The sequence below is a fragment of the Schistocerca cancellata genome, chromosome 1, assembly GCF_023864275.1.
Source record: "Schistocerca cancellata isolate TAMUIC-IGC-003103 chromosome 1, iqSchCanc2.1, whole genome shotgun sequence".
Lineage (NCBI taxonomy): Eukaryota > Metazoa > Arthropoda > Insecta > Orthoptera > Acrididae > Schistocerca > Schistocerca cancellata.
Genome location: NC_064626.1, coordinates 1,090,277,900 through 1,090,295,493, shown reverse-complemented (window position 1 = coordinate 1,090,295,493; position 17,594 = coordinate 1,090,277,900). Strand labels below are relative to the sequence as shown.

The following is a 17,594-nucleotide window of genomic DNA, read 5'->3' as shown; positions in this document are numbered from 1 at the left end:
AAAATGTGTTCCACAACTTCAGTATCTTCCTTTGATATAGAGTGAGGCCTTTCTATTGAACCAATAGGAACTGGAGCACTACAATCTTCAAAACATTGCAAACAGAAAGTGAACACCACATTCTTGACACAAGCGCCTCGCTTTACATCACAGACTACTAATGACTTCACACACCCAACCAACATGTCTCATGCTTCAGTAAATTCTTCAAAGTTACCACATGAAGTTCAAAATTTGTGCAGTACACACACAGACAGACATCTCTAAGTGTGTGTGTGTGTGTGTGTGTGTGTGTGTGTGTGTGTGTGTGTGTGTGTGTGTGTGTGTAACTACTCACTTAGGTCATAGTCCATAAAATTTTGATCTTCCAATATGTGAAGTTGTATAGTTCTCATAAATTGCAAAAGTTTCTTTAATACTGTGAGTCATATACCTGTTTCCTTTCACATCTTTTTGACCTTGAGCTGTTATAATGTCTTTTTGTTGGCACTCTGGCGAGAACAGTCCCATCCATCTCCCAAATAAAATGACTGCACTATTTAAACTTGAGCTGCTTCTACAGGATAACCATAATAGGGATATGGTCTTCCAAAGACTCCTTTTGCAGACTTCACATTTCTTGATTTGTCTACCATGTACTTTTGATACTGATGAAACGTGGTTCAAAATTGTTTTCTTTGAAAATGTCTCTGGAATAACAGTTAAAACTTGCACTTTTTCATTGTAGTATGCACAATATTCAACAGCTGAATTGATATTTGTGAAAAAATTCCTGGCAAGAGGTGCAAGAGTGCTTTGGTTCATTTTCTTCTGAAAATGGAATTTCTACGTTGAAGAGTGTGGTCAGTTTTGCTGTAGTGTATTCGTCCATTGCTTTAGTAATTTCTCTGCGCTTTCTTGAGGCATGGAGCTTATGACTTAAACTCCACTGACTACAGTTTCTTAACAGGACTAACACCTTGGTTGGTTGGTTGGTTGGTTGGTTGGTTGGTTGAAATGGGGAGGGAGGACCAAACTGCGAGGTCATCGGTCCCTTGTTCCCAGTAAAGGAGGAAAAAGGAGACCTACAGCACAATAACAGGAGAAAGGAAGAACCAGAAGAACGACAGAAGGACAACCAACACTACTATGGACAAAACAGGGAAAGAAAACCACAGAGAGAAGCAAGAAATGGGTGGAAGGGATAAAAACAAGAGAGCAGGTAACTATGGCTGGCCGACCAGAGAATAAAAAGGAAAAGCCAGCCCCTCTGTGACATATTAAAACATCCACCCTAAAAGCATTAGAGTGGAGAACACAGGGACAAAACTTATATAGAATGATAAAACCTACCGTCACATATAAAACGTAAAACTAAATTAGCCGATGAGGTGTTGTCCGCTAAAATTACTGCCAACGAGTCCGGTAACTGAAGAGTCCATCGCAGGGCAGCCAAAGGAGGACAGCTCACCAAGATATGGGCCACTGTCAGCGGCCGGGCACCACACCGACATTGAGGTGGGTCATCACAGGAGGTAGCCAGGTGTCACCTAAGTGTGGACAATGCAGAGTCGGCAGGAAAAAAAAAAAAAAAAAAAAAAAAAGTCCCTGCGAGAGGACCACATGGAGGACTGCCACACATTCGTAGTCTCATTAATGGCATGTGGTCTGCTGCGCGTGCTGAGGTTATACCATTTTGTCTGCCAAAGCCACCAAACCTTATGGCGTAGTACTGAACGCAGGTCAGTTGCAGAGAAGCCGATCTCCATAAGTGGTTTCCACATAGCCAGAATGGCCAGCTTGTCGCCAAGTTTGTTGCCTGGGATTCCGATGTGACCTGCAGTCCAGACAAACACCAATGAACGACCGGACGGTTCCAGGCCATAGATGGATTCCTGGATGGTCACTATCAAAGGATGACAAGGCTAGCACTAGTAGAGAGCTTTTACACTGCACAAGGAATCAGTACATCGAAGAAAAGAGTCCCCATGGCATGAACAGATGTGGTCAAGAGCACGAGATATAACCACCAGCTCAGCAGTGAAAACACTGCAGCCAGCGGGCAAGGAATGTTGTTCAATATCTCCTCCATGGACAATACGTGAAGCCGATGTATCAGCCATCGAGCTGTCTGTGTAAACCAGTTCGTGGCCTTGGTACATGTCAAGAACCTGGAGGAAGTGGCAGCGAAGAGTCGCATGGTTAACAGAGTGCTTACGGCCATGTGAAAGGTGAAAGGCGCTGCCTAGGTGTACACCATGGAGGTGTACGTGAATGGATCTCAAATATAGGTGGTAGAGGCAAGGATTCCAGTTCGGAAAGAAGGGATCAGACACAAACTGCATTTGGAAGCCCAGACCTGGGCTGCCGATGCGGGAAAAGGAAACAGTGACTTGGATGTGTAGGAGAACTACGAATCTGTGCAACGTAACTGGCCAGCAGTTGTGCACTCCTAACCTGCAATGGAGGGACTCCGGCTTCCCAAGTACACTGGTCACCGGACTTGTCCTTAAAGTCCCTGTCACTAGGCAAATGACACTGCAGTGCACTGGGTCAAGTAAACGCAATGCTGAAGGCTCCGCCGAACCATAAACCAGACTCCCATAGTCAAGGCGGGATCTGTCTGCATCAGCGTAGAGCAATCTGCACCCCAGTTTGTGCTGCTCAAGCAGTGGAGGGCATTGACGTGCTGACAACTCTTCTGCTTAAAGCTGACGAAGGTGAGGATGCCATGTCAATCTGGTGTCAAACCAGTCCTAAGAATCGATGTGTGTCGACTACAATGAGTGGATCATGATTAAGGTAAAATTCTGGTTCTAGATGAACGGTACGACGCCGACAGAAGTGCACAACGCACGACTTTGCAGCCGAAAACTGGAAACATGGGCTACAGCCCATGACTGCGCCTTGCGGATGGCTCCCTGTAGGCGCCGCTCAGCAACACCAGTACTGGTGGAGCAGTACGAAATGCAGAAGTCATCTGCATACAGAGAAGGCAAGATGGACGGCCCTACAGCTGCTGCTAGACCATTAATAGCCACTAAAAATAGAGATACACTCAATACAGAGTTCTGCAAGACCCCATTCTTCTAGGTGGGAGGGAACTATGGGAGGCACCAACTTGGACACGGAAAGTACGAAGTGACAGGAAATTCTGAATAAAAATCTGGAGCGGGCCTCAGAGACTCCACTCATATAATGTGGCAAGGATATGATGTCCAACTTAAAAGTGGAAGCTCTCCTTTACAGAGAACGTAGTACTACATGGTACTAATCCAAAGAAAAATGTTTAACTTTCCTGGATTGGCACTGTTCAAAAAAATTTTCTGTTAATTATAAAAAATTCAAAAGACGACAGTGAAAGAACTTTGGCAGATATGTCCAAACAGAGGATACCCTTGCAATTATAAAGCAATTATCTTTCGAATAAAAAACTAACAAAATATCTGAAACTGTTAAAGACATAGCATTTTACAAAAATTTCCGAAATTCGCATCTTCAAAATGGTTGTATGCAGTGTCATCTTTGGAGGCCTGTATCTCAGGGCAGGAATTTTTTTTGGAGAAAACAAAAAAATTTATGTTTATTACTTCCTCCTTAATTTCAACATATGCTAAATTGAAGGTAAACCCCCCGCCTGAAGTGATATGGATTATGCCTTTAACGTTTTCATACAGATTTCTGCAAAAAGTGCATTGTACACCAGTTCAAAGACAGCTTTAAAAAAAGCAGGAAAACAGACTTTTTGTGAAGTTATTGATCACGTACATATAGTTAGTGCGGCAAACAAGATTTTCAGTCGGCATGTTGGGGTCACAACTACCTGTGTTACAGGTTCACAGTGTTTAGAAGAGGAAAAATATGTTGGGTCACTGCTTTAATGATAAGCATGATCTGACGATAGCGACTAGTGGCAACCTTCCTTCTGCTCACTACATTGCATTACAACAGCTTTAATTTAATTTCAGTCATTTACATAAATAAACACCACTTTTGAAGACAGCTGTATCTAATGAGCTTTCATGAATTATCACTACTTTTGCGTAATATACACTAATTGTACCAGGCATGCAGCCTTAGGTTGATACGACCTGATGCCGGACTTAAAAAGTCCTCTTTACAGTGCTCCATAACATGACAACAGTTTCTCCCCCCTCCTCACCCAGGACACTCTTGAACCAAAGCTTTAGATTCCGTACCCATTCTCTGTTTACAAAGACTGACAACCTTTGTAAATTTCAACCAATATTGTGTTACATGTTTTATTTACCATAATTTTAGTAATGATTATCAATAACTCTCACATTAGAATAAGCATATATATTTTAATGTGTGTTTCATAAAACAGTAAAACTAACGCCTGTTAGAAAGAAATCATTTCAGATTTTCTTTTAAGAAGGAAAATTTTGAATTATTGTAATTTTATATTTTGAGCAACATTGCATATTTGCATATTAATGAATAAAACTTGATTGTGAAGCACTGCAAAGTAAACGTAAACAAGTGAGAAAGATGAACACATGAAATTCTGATTTCTGTGTGTAATCAGTGACTTCTAAAGTAACCAAAACCTGTGTGGCACACTGTGCACGCCAGGATCGAGAACTGAACATTCAAAGGACAGAAATGTGGAATGTTTGAGTGAGCATTCTGTGATAAACAATCTACACTCCTGGAAATGGAAAAAAGAACACATTGACACCGGTGTGTGAGACCCACCATACTTGCTCCGGACACTGCGAGAGGGCTGTACAAGCAATGATCACACGCACGGCACAGCGGACACACTAGGAACCGCGGTGTTGGCCGTCGAATGGCGCTAGCTGCGCAGCATTTGTGCACCGCCGCCATCAGTGTCAGCCAGTTCGCCGTGGCATACGGAGCTCCATCACAGTCTTTAACACTGGTGGCATGCCGCGACAGCGTGGACGTGAACCGTATGTGCAGTTGACGGACTTTGAGCGAGGGCGTATAGTGGGCATGTGAGAGGCCGGGTGGACGTACCGCCGAATTGCTCAACACGTGGGGTGTGAGGTCTCCACAGTACATCGATGTTGTCGCCAGTGGTCGGCGAAAGGTGCACGTGCCCGTCGACCTGGGACCGGACCGCAGCGACGCACGGATGCACGCCTAGACCGTAGGATCCTACGCAGTGCCGTAGGGGACCGCACCGCCACTTCCCAGCAAATTAGGGACACTGTTGCTCCCGGGGTATCGGCGAGGACCATTCGCAACCGTCTCCATGAAGCTGGGCTACGGTCCCGCACACCGTTAGGCCGTCTTCAGCTCACGCCCCAACATTGTACAGCCCGCCTCCAGTGGTGTCGTGACAGGCGTGAATGGAGGGACGAATGGAGACGTGTCGTCTTCAGCGATGAGAGTCGCTTCTGCCTTGGTGCCAATGATGGTCGTATGCGTGTTTGGCGCCGTGCAGGTGAGCGCCACAATCAGGACTGCATACGACCGAGGCACACAGGGCCAACACCCGGCATCATGGTGTGGGGAGCGATCTCCTACACTGGCCGTACACCACTGGTGATCGTCGAGGGGACACCGAATAGTGCACGGTACATCCAAACCGTCATCGAACCCATCGTTCTACCATTCCTAGACCGGCAAGGGAACTTGCTGTTCCAACAGGACAATGCACGTCCGCATGTATCCCGTGCCACCCAACGTGCTCTAGAAGGTGTAAGTCAACTACCCTGGCCAGCAAGATCTCCGGATCTGTCCCCCATTGAGCATGTTTGGGACTGGATGAAGCGTCGTCTCACGCGGTCTGCACGTCCAGCACGAACGCTGGTCCAACTGAGGCGCCAGGTGGAAATGGCATGGCAAGCCGTTCCACAGGACTACATCCAGCATCTCTACGATCGTCTCCATGGGAGAATAGCAGCCTGCATTGCTGCGAAAGGTGGATATACACTGTACTAGTGCCGACATTGTGCATGCTCTGTTGCCTGTGTCTATGTGCCTGTGGTTCTGTCAGTGTGATCATGTGATGTATCTGACCCCAGGAATGTGTCAATAAAGTTTCCCCTTCCTGGGACAATGAATTCATGGTGTTCTTATTTCAATTTCCAGGAGTGTATTTTGTAATCTTTCCTGTAATGCATTTGGTCAAATATCAAACTGGTTATTACAAGTGACTGCGTCTAAATTGTAACTTCAGATAAGCACAGACTTTGCAGTGTTTTGTACAAAAGCAGTAACAATATATGGAAGCTTTCACTCAAGAGCTGTCTATCCTTCAAAAGTTCAGTTAACCTGAAACAAATACCAATAGATACAATTAATGGAGCTGATTCTACTACAGCTTGTCCAGTTGAGCAACAATGACTTGTTTACAGGTTTGAGTGTGCATGCAGAAGTGTTTTCTGTGTGTGTATATTTGTACTTTAGCACATCAAAGGATCTTTTCTCAAAACTAGCAAAGTTTTCCTTCTCTTGAGTGTACTTCTCGACTCAAAGCTTTTGCTCTCAATCAGTGTTCTCCTTTATTTCAAAAACATTTTTGATCAAATTACTGTAATATTTAAACACACATTTTCCAGCAGAAATATGCTTTGAGTGGCCGAATATAGTTTAACAACAATAATAATTTTGGACAATATAACTTAACTGGATCGATAAAAAACCAATCACCAAGCAGCGGCAGGAGAAAACACACATAAAAAGGTTTTACATATGCGAGCTTTCAGAGCCAGTGGGTCCTCCCAACAGAAAGCTTGAAGGTGAAAGAAGAGGGGTGAAAAAGGACTGGAGAGGATTAGGAAAGGGGTAGAGTTCAGAAAAGTCACCTAGAAGCCCTTGTTGGAGGAGACTTACTGGACAGGATGAGAAGGAAAGACCGGCTGTTGGGGAACTGCCGACTCTACTCCTTTTCCTAAACCTCTCCAGTTCTTTTCCTTCACCCCTCTTCTGCCTCTTTCAACTCTTCTGCTGGAACAAGACACCACTGGCTCCAAAAGCTTGCACAAGTAAAACCTTTTTGTGTGTTTGTTCTCCCGCCGTAGCTTGGTGAGTATTTTTTATCTATCCAATTACAAATACATAGCTTGTAACATCACTGAAAATAACTTTGCCATAGATATTTCCCAAAATATTTGACAGTGTACCAAGGTAATTGAAGCAGGGTCCAGGCTTTTATAAATGACTGCATAATAGGAGCCCAATAAGTCAAGCTGTCAAATATTTTACAAATTTATTTACGAAACAATAGGTACGGGCAGGAAAATTACATATGAACGATAATGCGAAACATGTTTCAGTGATTATTTTTATGAAATGTTGCATTTCACATTTTCACAATTTCCACATACAAATGTCAAATGTGAGGACAGCATTTTTTGAAACTGAATTTTGGGTCCTTTCCTCAGCCTTAAAGTGCCAGTTCATTTCCCACGTTGAAAGGTATGCCTCTAGATATCATTTCCCATGTTGAAAGGTATGGCTCTAGATATGTCAAATGAAAATCCTTCCAATACTCTCCATTCTGGTAACAATATTAGGGAAACTTCGTAGCAGATTAAAAGTTTGTGCCATTTTGGAACTTCAATCAAGGTCATCTGCACTTTGCAGGTAAGTGCTTTACCAACTGGGCTATCCAAGTGAAACACACTACCTGTCCTCACAGCTGTACTTCTACCTGTACCCCTCTTACGTTACAAAGTTCAAGGTTTCCCCTGCATAACTAGCACTCCTGGATAATGATTCAGTCTCTTTCTCATCCCGCCTGATAAATTTCCCTTGACCGATATTTTCGAGTGACTTTTCCAAAATCTACCCCTTTCCCTACACCTAAAGCCCTTTTCCTTCATCCCTCTTCCTTTCTCTTCAACCCTTCTACCTGAAGGAGTCACTGGTTCCAAAACCTTCCCTAATTATAACCTTTTCAGGTATGCATTCTGCCACCGTTTGGAGAGTAGATTTTTTATCCATCCAATTACATTATTGTGTTAAAAATTGTTTTCTTTGTTATGACGATAGTGTGATAAAGATGTTTGCATTTTGATGCAAATCTCACAAGCCAGCCAATATCTTGTTTTGCTTTCACTGAAAATTTTTACATATGCTTGAATCCCAACTTCCATGGCACCACTCTCTGTGCTATTACATGCACACAGCTTTACAAGTTTTCATGAATTGTTGCTACATAACTATTTGATGTAACAATTACATGCCCCCATACAAGGAAATGATTGATGATCAATTTGTGTCTTACGAAACAACTAATTCATTAAAATGAAATGTGATTTAGGAGTATCAAAGCACATCATACAACTATCTGTAATTCATGCCCAACATCCCTGTTACTCTACAAGCAATGCAATCATATCAACACAATTTTTTTTTACACACACACACACACACACACACACACACACACACACACACACACACACACACACACACACACACACACTCCTGCAACAACAAAAAAATATACATTAGAGTTTAACATTCTGTCAATTTTATATGGGCCACAAGTTCATGCTGGGCAAGGGTAGAGAAGTAAATGAACTGTGTACTTTTCGAAGTAGCTATCCTGGCATTCAACTTCAGGAATTCAGATAAACAATGGGAAAAAAGACTGGATGGGGATTCTAAACCTACTTCTGAATGTGAACCGTAATTCAGAAACTATAGCAGACACCAGCAAAATCAGTTAAATATAGATATAGGAGATTTACATTACCTGACACTTTGATATAAGTGAAATAAAAATTTCAGTCAGAATCCCTTAGAAAAGTAAACTGAACAACTACCACCACAATACAGCACACAGACAATCTGATGCACACACCCGAAACTGCATTTGCTCTTCATGCAAAAGCCTGTTACTTTGTTCTAATAAAATATATGTAGCAAATAACACCATACGTACTTTGGTGAGGTAACTAATTTTTAGAAGTTGGCATAAAATAAAAGATCAAAGCCAAAAATGTACTCACTGGGTCAAACATATCTGACTGACTAAGTTCAGTCTTGAAATCTGCACTGCCAGCCAATATTATTCCAGCTACATTTGGTTTATCATTCGTTATAAAAAGAGTTGTTGCAACCTCTGCAACTTTGCGCACATAATTATGTCTCTTCTCCATTCTCAATCTTGCAAATCGAAGTGCAGACTGACCACCTCTTCCTGTAAGTACAAAGTTGTTATTTTTATTTCCATTCCAACAGATTAACAATACCTAACTGGTGTATTTTAATGCCCTCTCTCTCTCTCTCTCTCTCTCTCTCTCTCTCTCTCTCTCTCTCTCTCTCACCTACACACACGCACACACACACACTTACCATGTTTTTTCGGTAAATCTACAGTGAACTTGTGAAGAACTTCTCTCGTGTTTCCTTGCAATGTTCCAAATAAAGCTCCATTACCATCCATAACAATGAAACCAAATTTATTATCATCTGCAAGCAAAGCTGTTAAGGCCTCTGTGTGAAACTGTAAAAAGGGCGTATCTATTAGTTTTCCACATAAATCAAATGACACTTGTGGTGAATTGGGATTTCAGAGTAATCAACATAATACTCACAAAATTAGTTCTTTCAAAGTACAATATCAAAATGTTCTAAATAGTGTAGCTTAATTCTAAGGATTCTTTGGAAGTTTCACATGATTAATTATTTCTCTGACAAGCTGTAATGTCTCAACCATTGTCAAAGTAAGGACATTCTTATAACCATTCAATGCTTCAAATAATTGAAAGGAGACTTATTTAAATTGGAATTTCTCATATTTATCTGTTCTTCCAATAAGAGTATACACCTTCAGAAAACCAAAGAAATAACCTCATCTACTCTTGTTGAACTTATGAGCATTTCTTAATAAGGTATTTAATATTGCACTTTTAACTGTCAGTAAAAAGAATGCTGCTCAGATTTTAGAATATCTCTGACATTACATTTAAGGTATTGTCAGAGTTACTTTAGTTTTTGCTATATTAAGGTTAAATCACAACAACGAGAACAGGTGAGACAAAGAGCAAGGCTTTGACCTCAGTGAGCAAACTGGTTTGTACTGGATCTCACCAGTAGGGTATGTTGTACTGGATTTGACCAGAAAGATCCCAGGGATTACCAGTTCAGAGCTTGGCCTTAGAGAAACTGACAAACCTGATTTGTCCTGATAGTTGCACTGGTAACAACTTTCTCTCGCTAAACCACTTGTACAATGCACAAACACAAAATGTCTACATTTCCAGGCTTCTTCAATTAGTTTCTCATTATAACCTCTCGCGTGGAAGACCTTTACATGCCTTTAAAAGCGGTAGCAGTTTTAACTACCACATTACATACATTGAAAAAATTGCATGGCACAGAAACTAAATCTATTGTCTAACTCCTTCATTAAAAAGTTATGACAGCCTTACCAGGAATCTAATTGTTCTAAGGCAACTGTTGGCTCAAATTTAACTCAATTACTGGTTAATTGCAATTATGAATGAATATACAAGGCTGAACATGATTCAGTTCATAGGCAATAACCCTTCCTTGAAAAAATGCAAATAATGTTAAGTTAACAGTCCAACTTTGTTCTAAATTAAATGTAAAATATCACACCATCCCATCAGCATACTTTCACTCATATTGCTAACCTCTAATTTATTTCCCACTAATACCAAAATTTACTTTTAGAAAATAAACTTCCTTATGGAACAAACATTTATTACTCTTACCTTATTGTCACATAAATACAATGATGTATTTATAGGTTTGAAAGGTTCAAAATCTATGTTAACTTTCTTCTCTTTGCCTTCATCAGTAACTATTGTTCCACAATATATTACCAGCCCATTTGGTGGCACTGAAACATTGAAGAATTAATAGTTCAAATATTATCAATTCAGAAACCACATACAATCAAACATTTTCATTTCTGAATTTGGATACAAATTTTTTAAATTTACTAGCTAGGAATCACAAATTTATCATTCGAGTTTGGAAAAATGGCTTGCTTGCTTTCTTTCTTTGAAACCAATGTATTCCAGTTTTAAATAAGAAAATTTCCAAAACATTTGATTTTACAGATATATGTGACAATATTTCAACATCTAAGAATGCACTACAATATTTCTCACAAAATAACAAGCCTACTAGCTGTTACTCTTTAAAGCATTGAAAGTAATGTACATTACACTAATTTTCACATTATGGCAATAATATGGTATATGTTCCTTGATCTCTGTGTGAGCTCTATCCACAATTTAATAGATTACTCAAAGTATTCAAGCACAAAGAAATATCAAATTACACACATCTTATTATACACACAACTTCTACATCAATTCTTCAATTTATAAAGTAACATAACAAGTACATAAAACATCTTAATCCCAAATAGAAACTGCACGTAATTTTCTTACTCTCTTAAAACTATATTACCATCACTTCAAGGTAATCACATATATTCATTTAAGTTTTAGGGCTTAAGTCTTTAATTTTAAATTCTTAATTACCTACACAACAGCTCTACAGGGGTCAACCAACACAGCATATGCAAAATAGGAAAAATATTTAGTCTACATCATGTGAAATGAGAATAGTTCCTCTTCCACATTATTGCGAGACACATCCTCCAAACAAAGCAGCTATGAAACTAGTACAAATGCTAAATTTCTTTTACTATTATACCCATAACTAAAGCTTTTGAATAAAGCTAACATTCCACACACCTATGATTTACTGCATACCCATTAAAACCATTCAACACTTTATTTATTATTTTTAGACTGGAAACACTATGAGTGATTAATAAAAGGCTTGAAAAGCTCTCTGGTTTCTAGTGGAGCATTTATTATGAGCTCAGCTACAGAAAAGGGAAGTGAAATCCACTTTCAAAGATAGTTTAAATCATAACCACAGGGAGCTTCAAATTCCTGATAATTCATCAAAAATGAGAAATCATCTAGTCTATGTACACACAAATACAAAACTACCACTGAACCACAAGACTATTGCAAATTTCACTCGTTTTATAATATAGCCAAATGTTACCATCAAAGAAAAATATCTCTCTCTCTCTCGCGGAATATACTCAAATACCCAACAAGAATTACACTGTCATGGTTTGGCGGCCTCTACATAACAACCAAACATGTCACACTACTACATGATCTGCCTAATGTAAAGCGGTCACCGTTACGAGGTTCTTAAGACTTCTCATAATGCTCAAAACATAATAAATGTTTTTCATACCTTTTGTATAAAGTTTTAATCTATGTTGCACGGAAGTTATAGCGCCCAACACCGACAATCTATTTACTCTAGATTTAATGTTCGATGCCGTTCCGAACTCATCAGCCAACATCTTGCTTACTCTCGATATTTGATCTTTTGGTGGTATTATGAGCGATATCATGCTGGTACCATTTCTGAAAAAGAACGAAAATGACTACACGGTAATTTGCTAACTCGATATTGGCAGCAAAATCAACTCCCCAAGTTGATATTAAAAGCAACTGACTGCACGAAGTTTCATCTTCAGCATTAATTTAAAATATCCTTTCTGAAATTTTGCGACATGTTTTGCAATATGTAAGAGCCACGTATGTGACCACATGTTTACTCACCCTCTGGCCATCTCCAGACTTTTAATTAACTTCTTTATTTTCCATATTTCCACGTTGCGATCAGAAGAACTTTCTTCGGTATTGTTGTAAGAGGATGACATCTTAAAATCACAATGGTAATACAACTAGATTACCAAATAGTACTTAAATATCTACACAGTGCCTTCCAGCTCTGTGCCAAACCCTAGCAAAATGGCGCACATGCACGACAGATGGCCTTCTCGACGACACCAACAACCTCCAACGGTGTGATCTGCTGTGACACAACAACACAAAACTAATTTAGATTGAACGCACTGTCTTCCTAAGTCATTAGCGACCAGCCGTTCCAAACGTGTCATTTACATATGACCGATATTTTTTAAAACACTACGCATGCTAACACTGTTCCCAAACTACTGTAATCTCTGTTCATTGCAGTTGTTCCAAAGCTTGTCGCCTGTGAAGAAAGTACTGCAAGACGATATTGAATAAAAAGTCTCTCTGAATTTATGTTGAGTCCACTCGTACGTTTCTCCGCCTACTTCGAACCAAATTGGTCAAATTAACCTAGCTCTTGAGCTACGCTGCAGATCAGGCTGTCACCACAACCAAGATTTCCGAGAGGATCTAATATCACACTCTAGTCCAATTTTCTGTAAACTGAATTCCCGATATCATTTATGATTGGTCGTGTAAATCAACACACTGTTATTTTATCCATATAGAATCTTTCGAACTCCGCCGGAGTTAATGATTGTTGGCGAATTACGCAACCAGCCACAAATGCTTTTCAAACGTTTTATTTCAATATTGCTGTTGGAAATGCGGATTAGAGTGTCGGATTTCAGCTTCGACATCCCGATTTCGCTCTGCAAACACTTCCGCATTTCAGTCGTGGCTGGTTTGTCAGGTTGCTACTTGACTTTTAAAACTTCGGTTAACGTAAACGAAGTGATTTTTGTGAGGGGAAGGAAAAGAAAAAGTATTGGACTGGTCAAGAGGTTATTAATTCTGTTTGTGTATTTTTATTAGAAAGAGAGGATACATACTGTTAAGGCCCGTCCACACGCAACGATCTGTCTGCGCAAATGTCTGCGCACATCACATCTGCGCAGACAGATCGTTGCGTGTGAACAGAACATTTGCACCAACCTGAGGTGTGTGCAAACCTGAAAGTTGGAGTTGGAGGTTTGAGCAAAACCTCTCAAACCTGTTGGTTCAAACCACATCTGTGCAGACAAGTTGGAGCGTGTAGACAGGAGATCGCCGCAAATCTTGCGCGAAAAAGCTGTTTGATCAGTCTAGTGTTTGTATTTGTGCGCACAGGGCATTAAAATAGCTGATACTCGTCAGTTTGTAAGTGAATTCATTGAAATATATACAAACCACCCATGTTTGTGGAAGATTAACAGTAAAGAATATAGTGACCGAGACAAAAAAACAGCAGCATACAATGCTCTAATTGAAAAATTGCGGACAGTTGACGCCTCGGCAAACAGAAAAACAGTAATAAAAAAAATAAATTCGTTGCGAACTGTTTACCAAAAAGAGTTATCAAAAGTTCAGAAATCTAGAAGAGTAGGAGTTTTGTATCCTGGAACAAAAGTTTGTAACAGGTTGCTTCTACACAGTAGCGAACTGAAAATGCCTACTCAGAAACAAAGTAAACCATAGCTCATTGGCCATGTAGGTATATAATCTCTAATAATATAGGCCTACCGTGTTTTAAACACGCCTACAACACCAAAAATATTATCTGTAACTTGACAGACTTAGTTTAGTTGACTTGCTTTCATGAACTCATCCTTCAGGACAGCATAAATAGCTTCACATGTGTTGGGTTTTATTTCACTCAACGCTTGTTTCGATATTGCAGTTGAAAATTCCAAATCCTTGTAGCCCCTTCCTGTTGCTAGGAATTTTAATGTTACCCCCAGCCGTTCATGAGGAGAAATTGCCCTTCTCATACAAGTATTTTTTCTCATAATATGAGGGGTTAAAAACTTTAAGAGATAATTATAAGTTTCGACATCCATCCGCAAATAATTTCGCCAGTCGTTAGGTTCGCCCTGCAAATCTCACAGTAAATTTACGTGAGAAAACTGCTTTCGCTTTAGCAGCCACTGTCTACACCATTTTGACCGCTTTCTGTTTCCTGCGGTTGGTCTGAATATTTTTTGCATCACATGTTGCGAACACAGACCACAACAGAACTTCCTCCACTTCTATATTTCAAAATAACTGAATTAAATTTTTGACGTTTACGGGGAGCGTGGTCGCTTGCCACTGCTATTCCTTTTCTACACCGACAGTTGGCGGGCGAGTAGTAGATTGGGGTTTGTGTGGTGTGAACACATCACAATTGCAGCGATCTTTTGCATGTACAGACATCTGCGCCGATGTCTGCGCAGACAGATCGTTGCGTGTGGACCGGGCTTTACATTCCTCAACTTGTAAAACATAACTGCTTGAGAAAATCCTATTAACTGCGCAACCGCTATTTTGTAAGCTCCTAGACCTATTCGTGGTGGTGGTGTACATGGTGGACAGATCCGCTCCGTTTTCTGAGTTCCTGCTGTTCGCAACCCAGTCTTGAGCTTTAATTATAATATACTCTGATATGTTTTCGCGGGAAATTACAAAAGTTTAAATTAATTTTTTGGTTCGTCCAAAAACCTTACCATACTGTTGGATGTAGTGCAAATATTGTGTATGACAGTGTGCACAAATATGACTATGCTCACACACACACACACACACACACACACACACACACACTTACTCTTACATTAAGTGCAGAAATAGCAACATTTCAGCAAATAAATGATTTTTTGGCTTTAACTGTAGAAGGGCTTGCACTACTCGGAATAGCTGCTCATCTAGTTTCCAGTCTTATATGTTTTCTAAAAATTATGCTACCGAATAGAAATAGTGCTGTAATAAGATTCATTGGGACTTGATATGTTTCCTTCAAGTTTTCTCATAAAAGAGGCCCTGTATCAGAAAGGGAAAGGTCACTTCACACTGGACATTGCTGGCCAAAAAGTAAAAATATTTCACAATGCATTTCATATAGCGGAAATCACACCGAACTTCAACAGAGTACGACACTAATGCCAAGTTTTCTCGAGAATGAAAACTGAATATCGACGTTAGCACATGGATGGGTGGGGGGAGTGGCGTTGTCTGCGAAACAAAAATTTAACTTTTTGTCGCCGCGCTCACTCATGTTAGAGTGGTCTGCAGACAACGATCCGTCTGCGCAAATAACTGCACACATAATATCTACGCAAACAGACCATAGTGTGTGAACAGGAAATTTGGACATATATAAGATGTGTGTAGAGGTGATAGTTATGGTTGGACGTTTGAGAAAAATTGCTCTAATCTGTGCGTGCAAATCACATCTGCACACCTATTTGTTCAGTCTATTGTTTCTCATCTATGTGTGCACAGTGAATCCTAAAATGGCAGATACATATCTACGTTCTAGAAAAATTATTATTGAATTTATCGAAATATATGAGTCATACATGTTTGTGGAAAATTAAGAGCAAGAAACACGGCGACCGAGATAAGAACACGGGCCGTTCACAATACTTCAACAGAGAAAATAAGGGACAGTTTTTTGGACAATATACGGAGTTTCATACACGTCTAAAAATGTAAAAATGTTATCTACGACTTGTTACAATTGATGTAGTAGGTAGTACTTTACTAGCTTTCTTGAAATTCTCCTTGGGGACAACATAAATAGTTTTTCTTGTGTTTCAGTAAATGATTGTGTCGAAACAGCAACAGAAAATTCTATATATAACTACTTCCTCTTGCCAGAAATCTTAAAGTCGCTGTCAGCTGCTCATGTGGAGAAATCACTCTTGTCATATAAGTATCACGCCATACCATACCATACCAGGAGTTACGAGTGTCACTACTTATCATGGCAATCAGTTGGTTTGAGTGTTTGTACATATTAGTCTTTAAATTCTACTGTGCAAATAAATGATCATTTAACTGTAATACGAAAGTGATTCAAGCTAATATGAGCCCTTAAGAAGAGCCCTAAGAAGGAAACGTAAATATTTCTTCTGGAACTAATAATTTAGATGTAATCATGCTATGTTATAATAATTTATGTTTATACAATGAAAATTCTTGTGCCTAGTTTAGGCAGTGATCTGTTAACTTTAGGTAGACATGTATCTATGATCATTTTAATGGGAAAGTTTTACGTATGTCAAAATGTAATGCTCCTTTGACTGAGACTTTCTTCATGTACAGTTTATCTTACACGTATTTTAGCACTTGCACATACTTTTCGTCTGCCATGTGCAAATGAGTCCACTTTCAAAGGATAGGCAATGCCTGTTGTCCAAGCTTATAATACTGCTGAGTCCATATAGTAACAAATTCTTAAAATTGAATCGGCTTAACCTTTATCCAAACATCTATTCACCTATTAAAAAGGTGTCATATAAACGTTTGTGCAAAGGGCAAGAAAGAAATGCAAAGATGAATGTAAAATACTAATCCCTTTGTGTAAATAATGTTAAGAGATACAATTAATGAGATTCATAGGGGTGAACCTGAAATACGATTGTGTGTTATAATTAACAAAACTCTTAAGCGAAAACTCTAAGTTGAAGTTGTAGTGAAGTCACTGCGTCTTTTTAAAGAACAATTAAATGTTTATGATTGAAATAAGGAATTTGCTGAAATTCCATGTTTGGCACGTGTAGTTGTGTGCAACCAGAGAATTTCACTGATGCAGGTGCTTTAAAGAACGTGAAAACTTAACTTACCTGGTTTTCATCCCGTGAGCAGCTGGTTGCTTGAGGCTCAAAACGTGGAAGAGCGATGTCCATGGAAAGACTGGCGAGGTAGTCCATATAGGCAGAATGTGCAAAGACATTGGTCACTATGCGGATGCAGTAACTGACTGTTTACCACGCCCAGACAAGTGATCTCAAGACAATCCCAATTATGAAAGACAGACCTGACTGTCGTAACGGAGTGCCGCTCATGCGGCGCCGTTACAGACTTTTAAATGATATG

At 39.8% G+C, this 17,594-nt stretch overlaps 1 protein-coding gene across 3 annotated transcripts in view; it reads right to left on the bottom strand.

Moving 5' to 3' along the window:
• The window catches only part of LOC126091323 (eukaryotic peptide chain release factor subunit 1), a 43,741-nt gene extending 30,750 nt beyond the window's left edge, over nt 1–12,991 (bottom strand). For all 3 annotated transcript variants that reach the window (XR_007521267.1, XM_049907053.1, XM_049907052.1), the window contains exons 1-5: nt 12,558–12,991; nt 12,184–12,359; nt 10,665–10,792; nt 9,280–9,430; nt 8,934–9,124 (exon numbers count right to left, since the gene is read on the bottom strand). Coding sequence is in view for 2 of the 3 variants with exons in the window: in XM_049907053.1 (XP_049763010.1) it covers nt 8,934–9,124; nt 9,280–9,430; nt 10,665–10,792; nt 12,184–12,359; nt 12,558–12,658 (747 nt within the window). In the remaining variant the exon portion in view is untranslated. The remainder of the gene's footprint in view (nt 1–8,933; nt 9,125–9,279; nt 9,431–10,664; nt 10,793–12,183; nt 12,360–12,557) is intronic.
• Between the last annotated feature and the right edge of the window lie 4,603 nt (nt 12,992–17,594).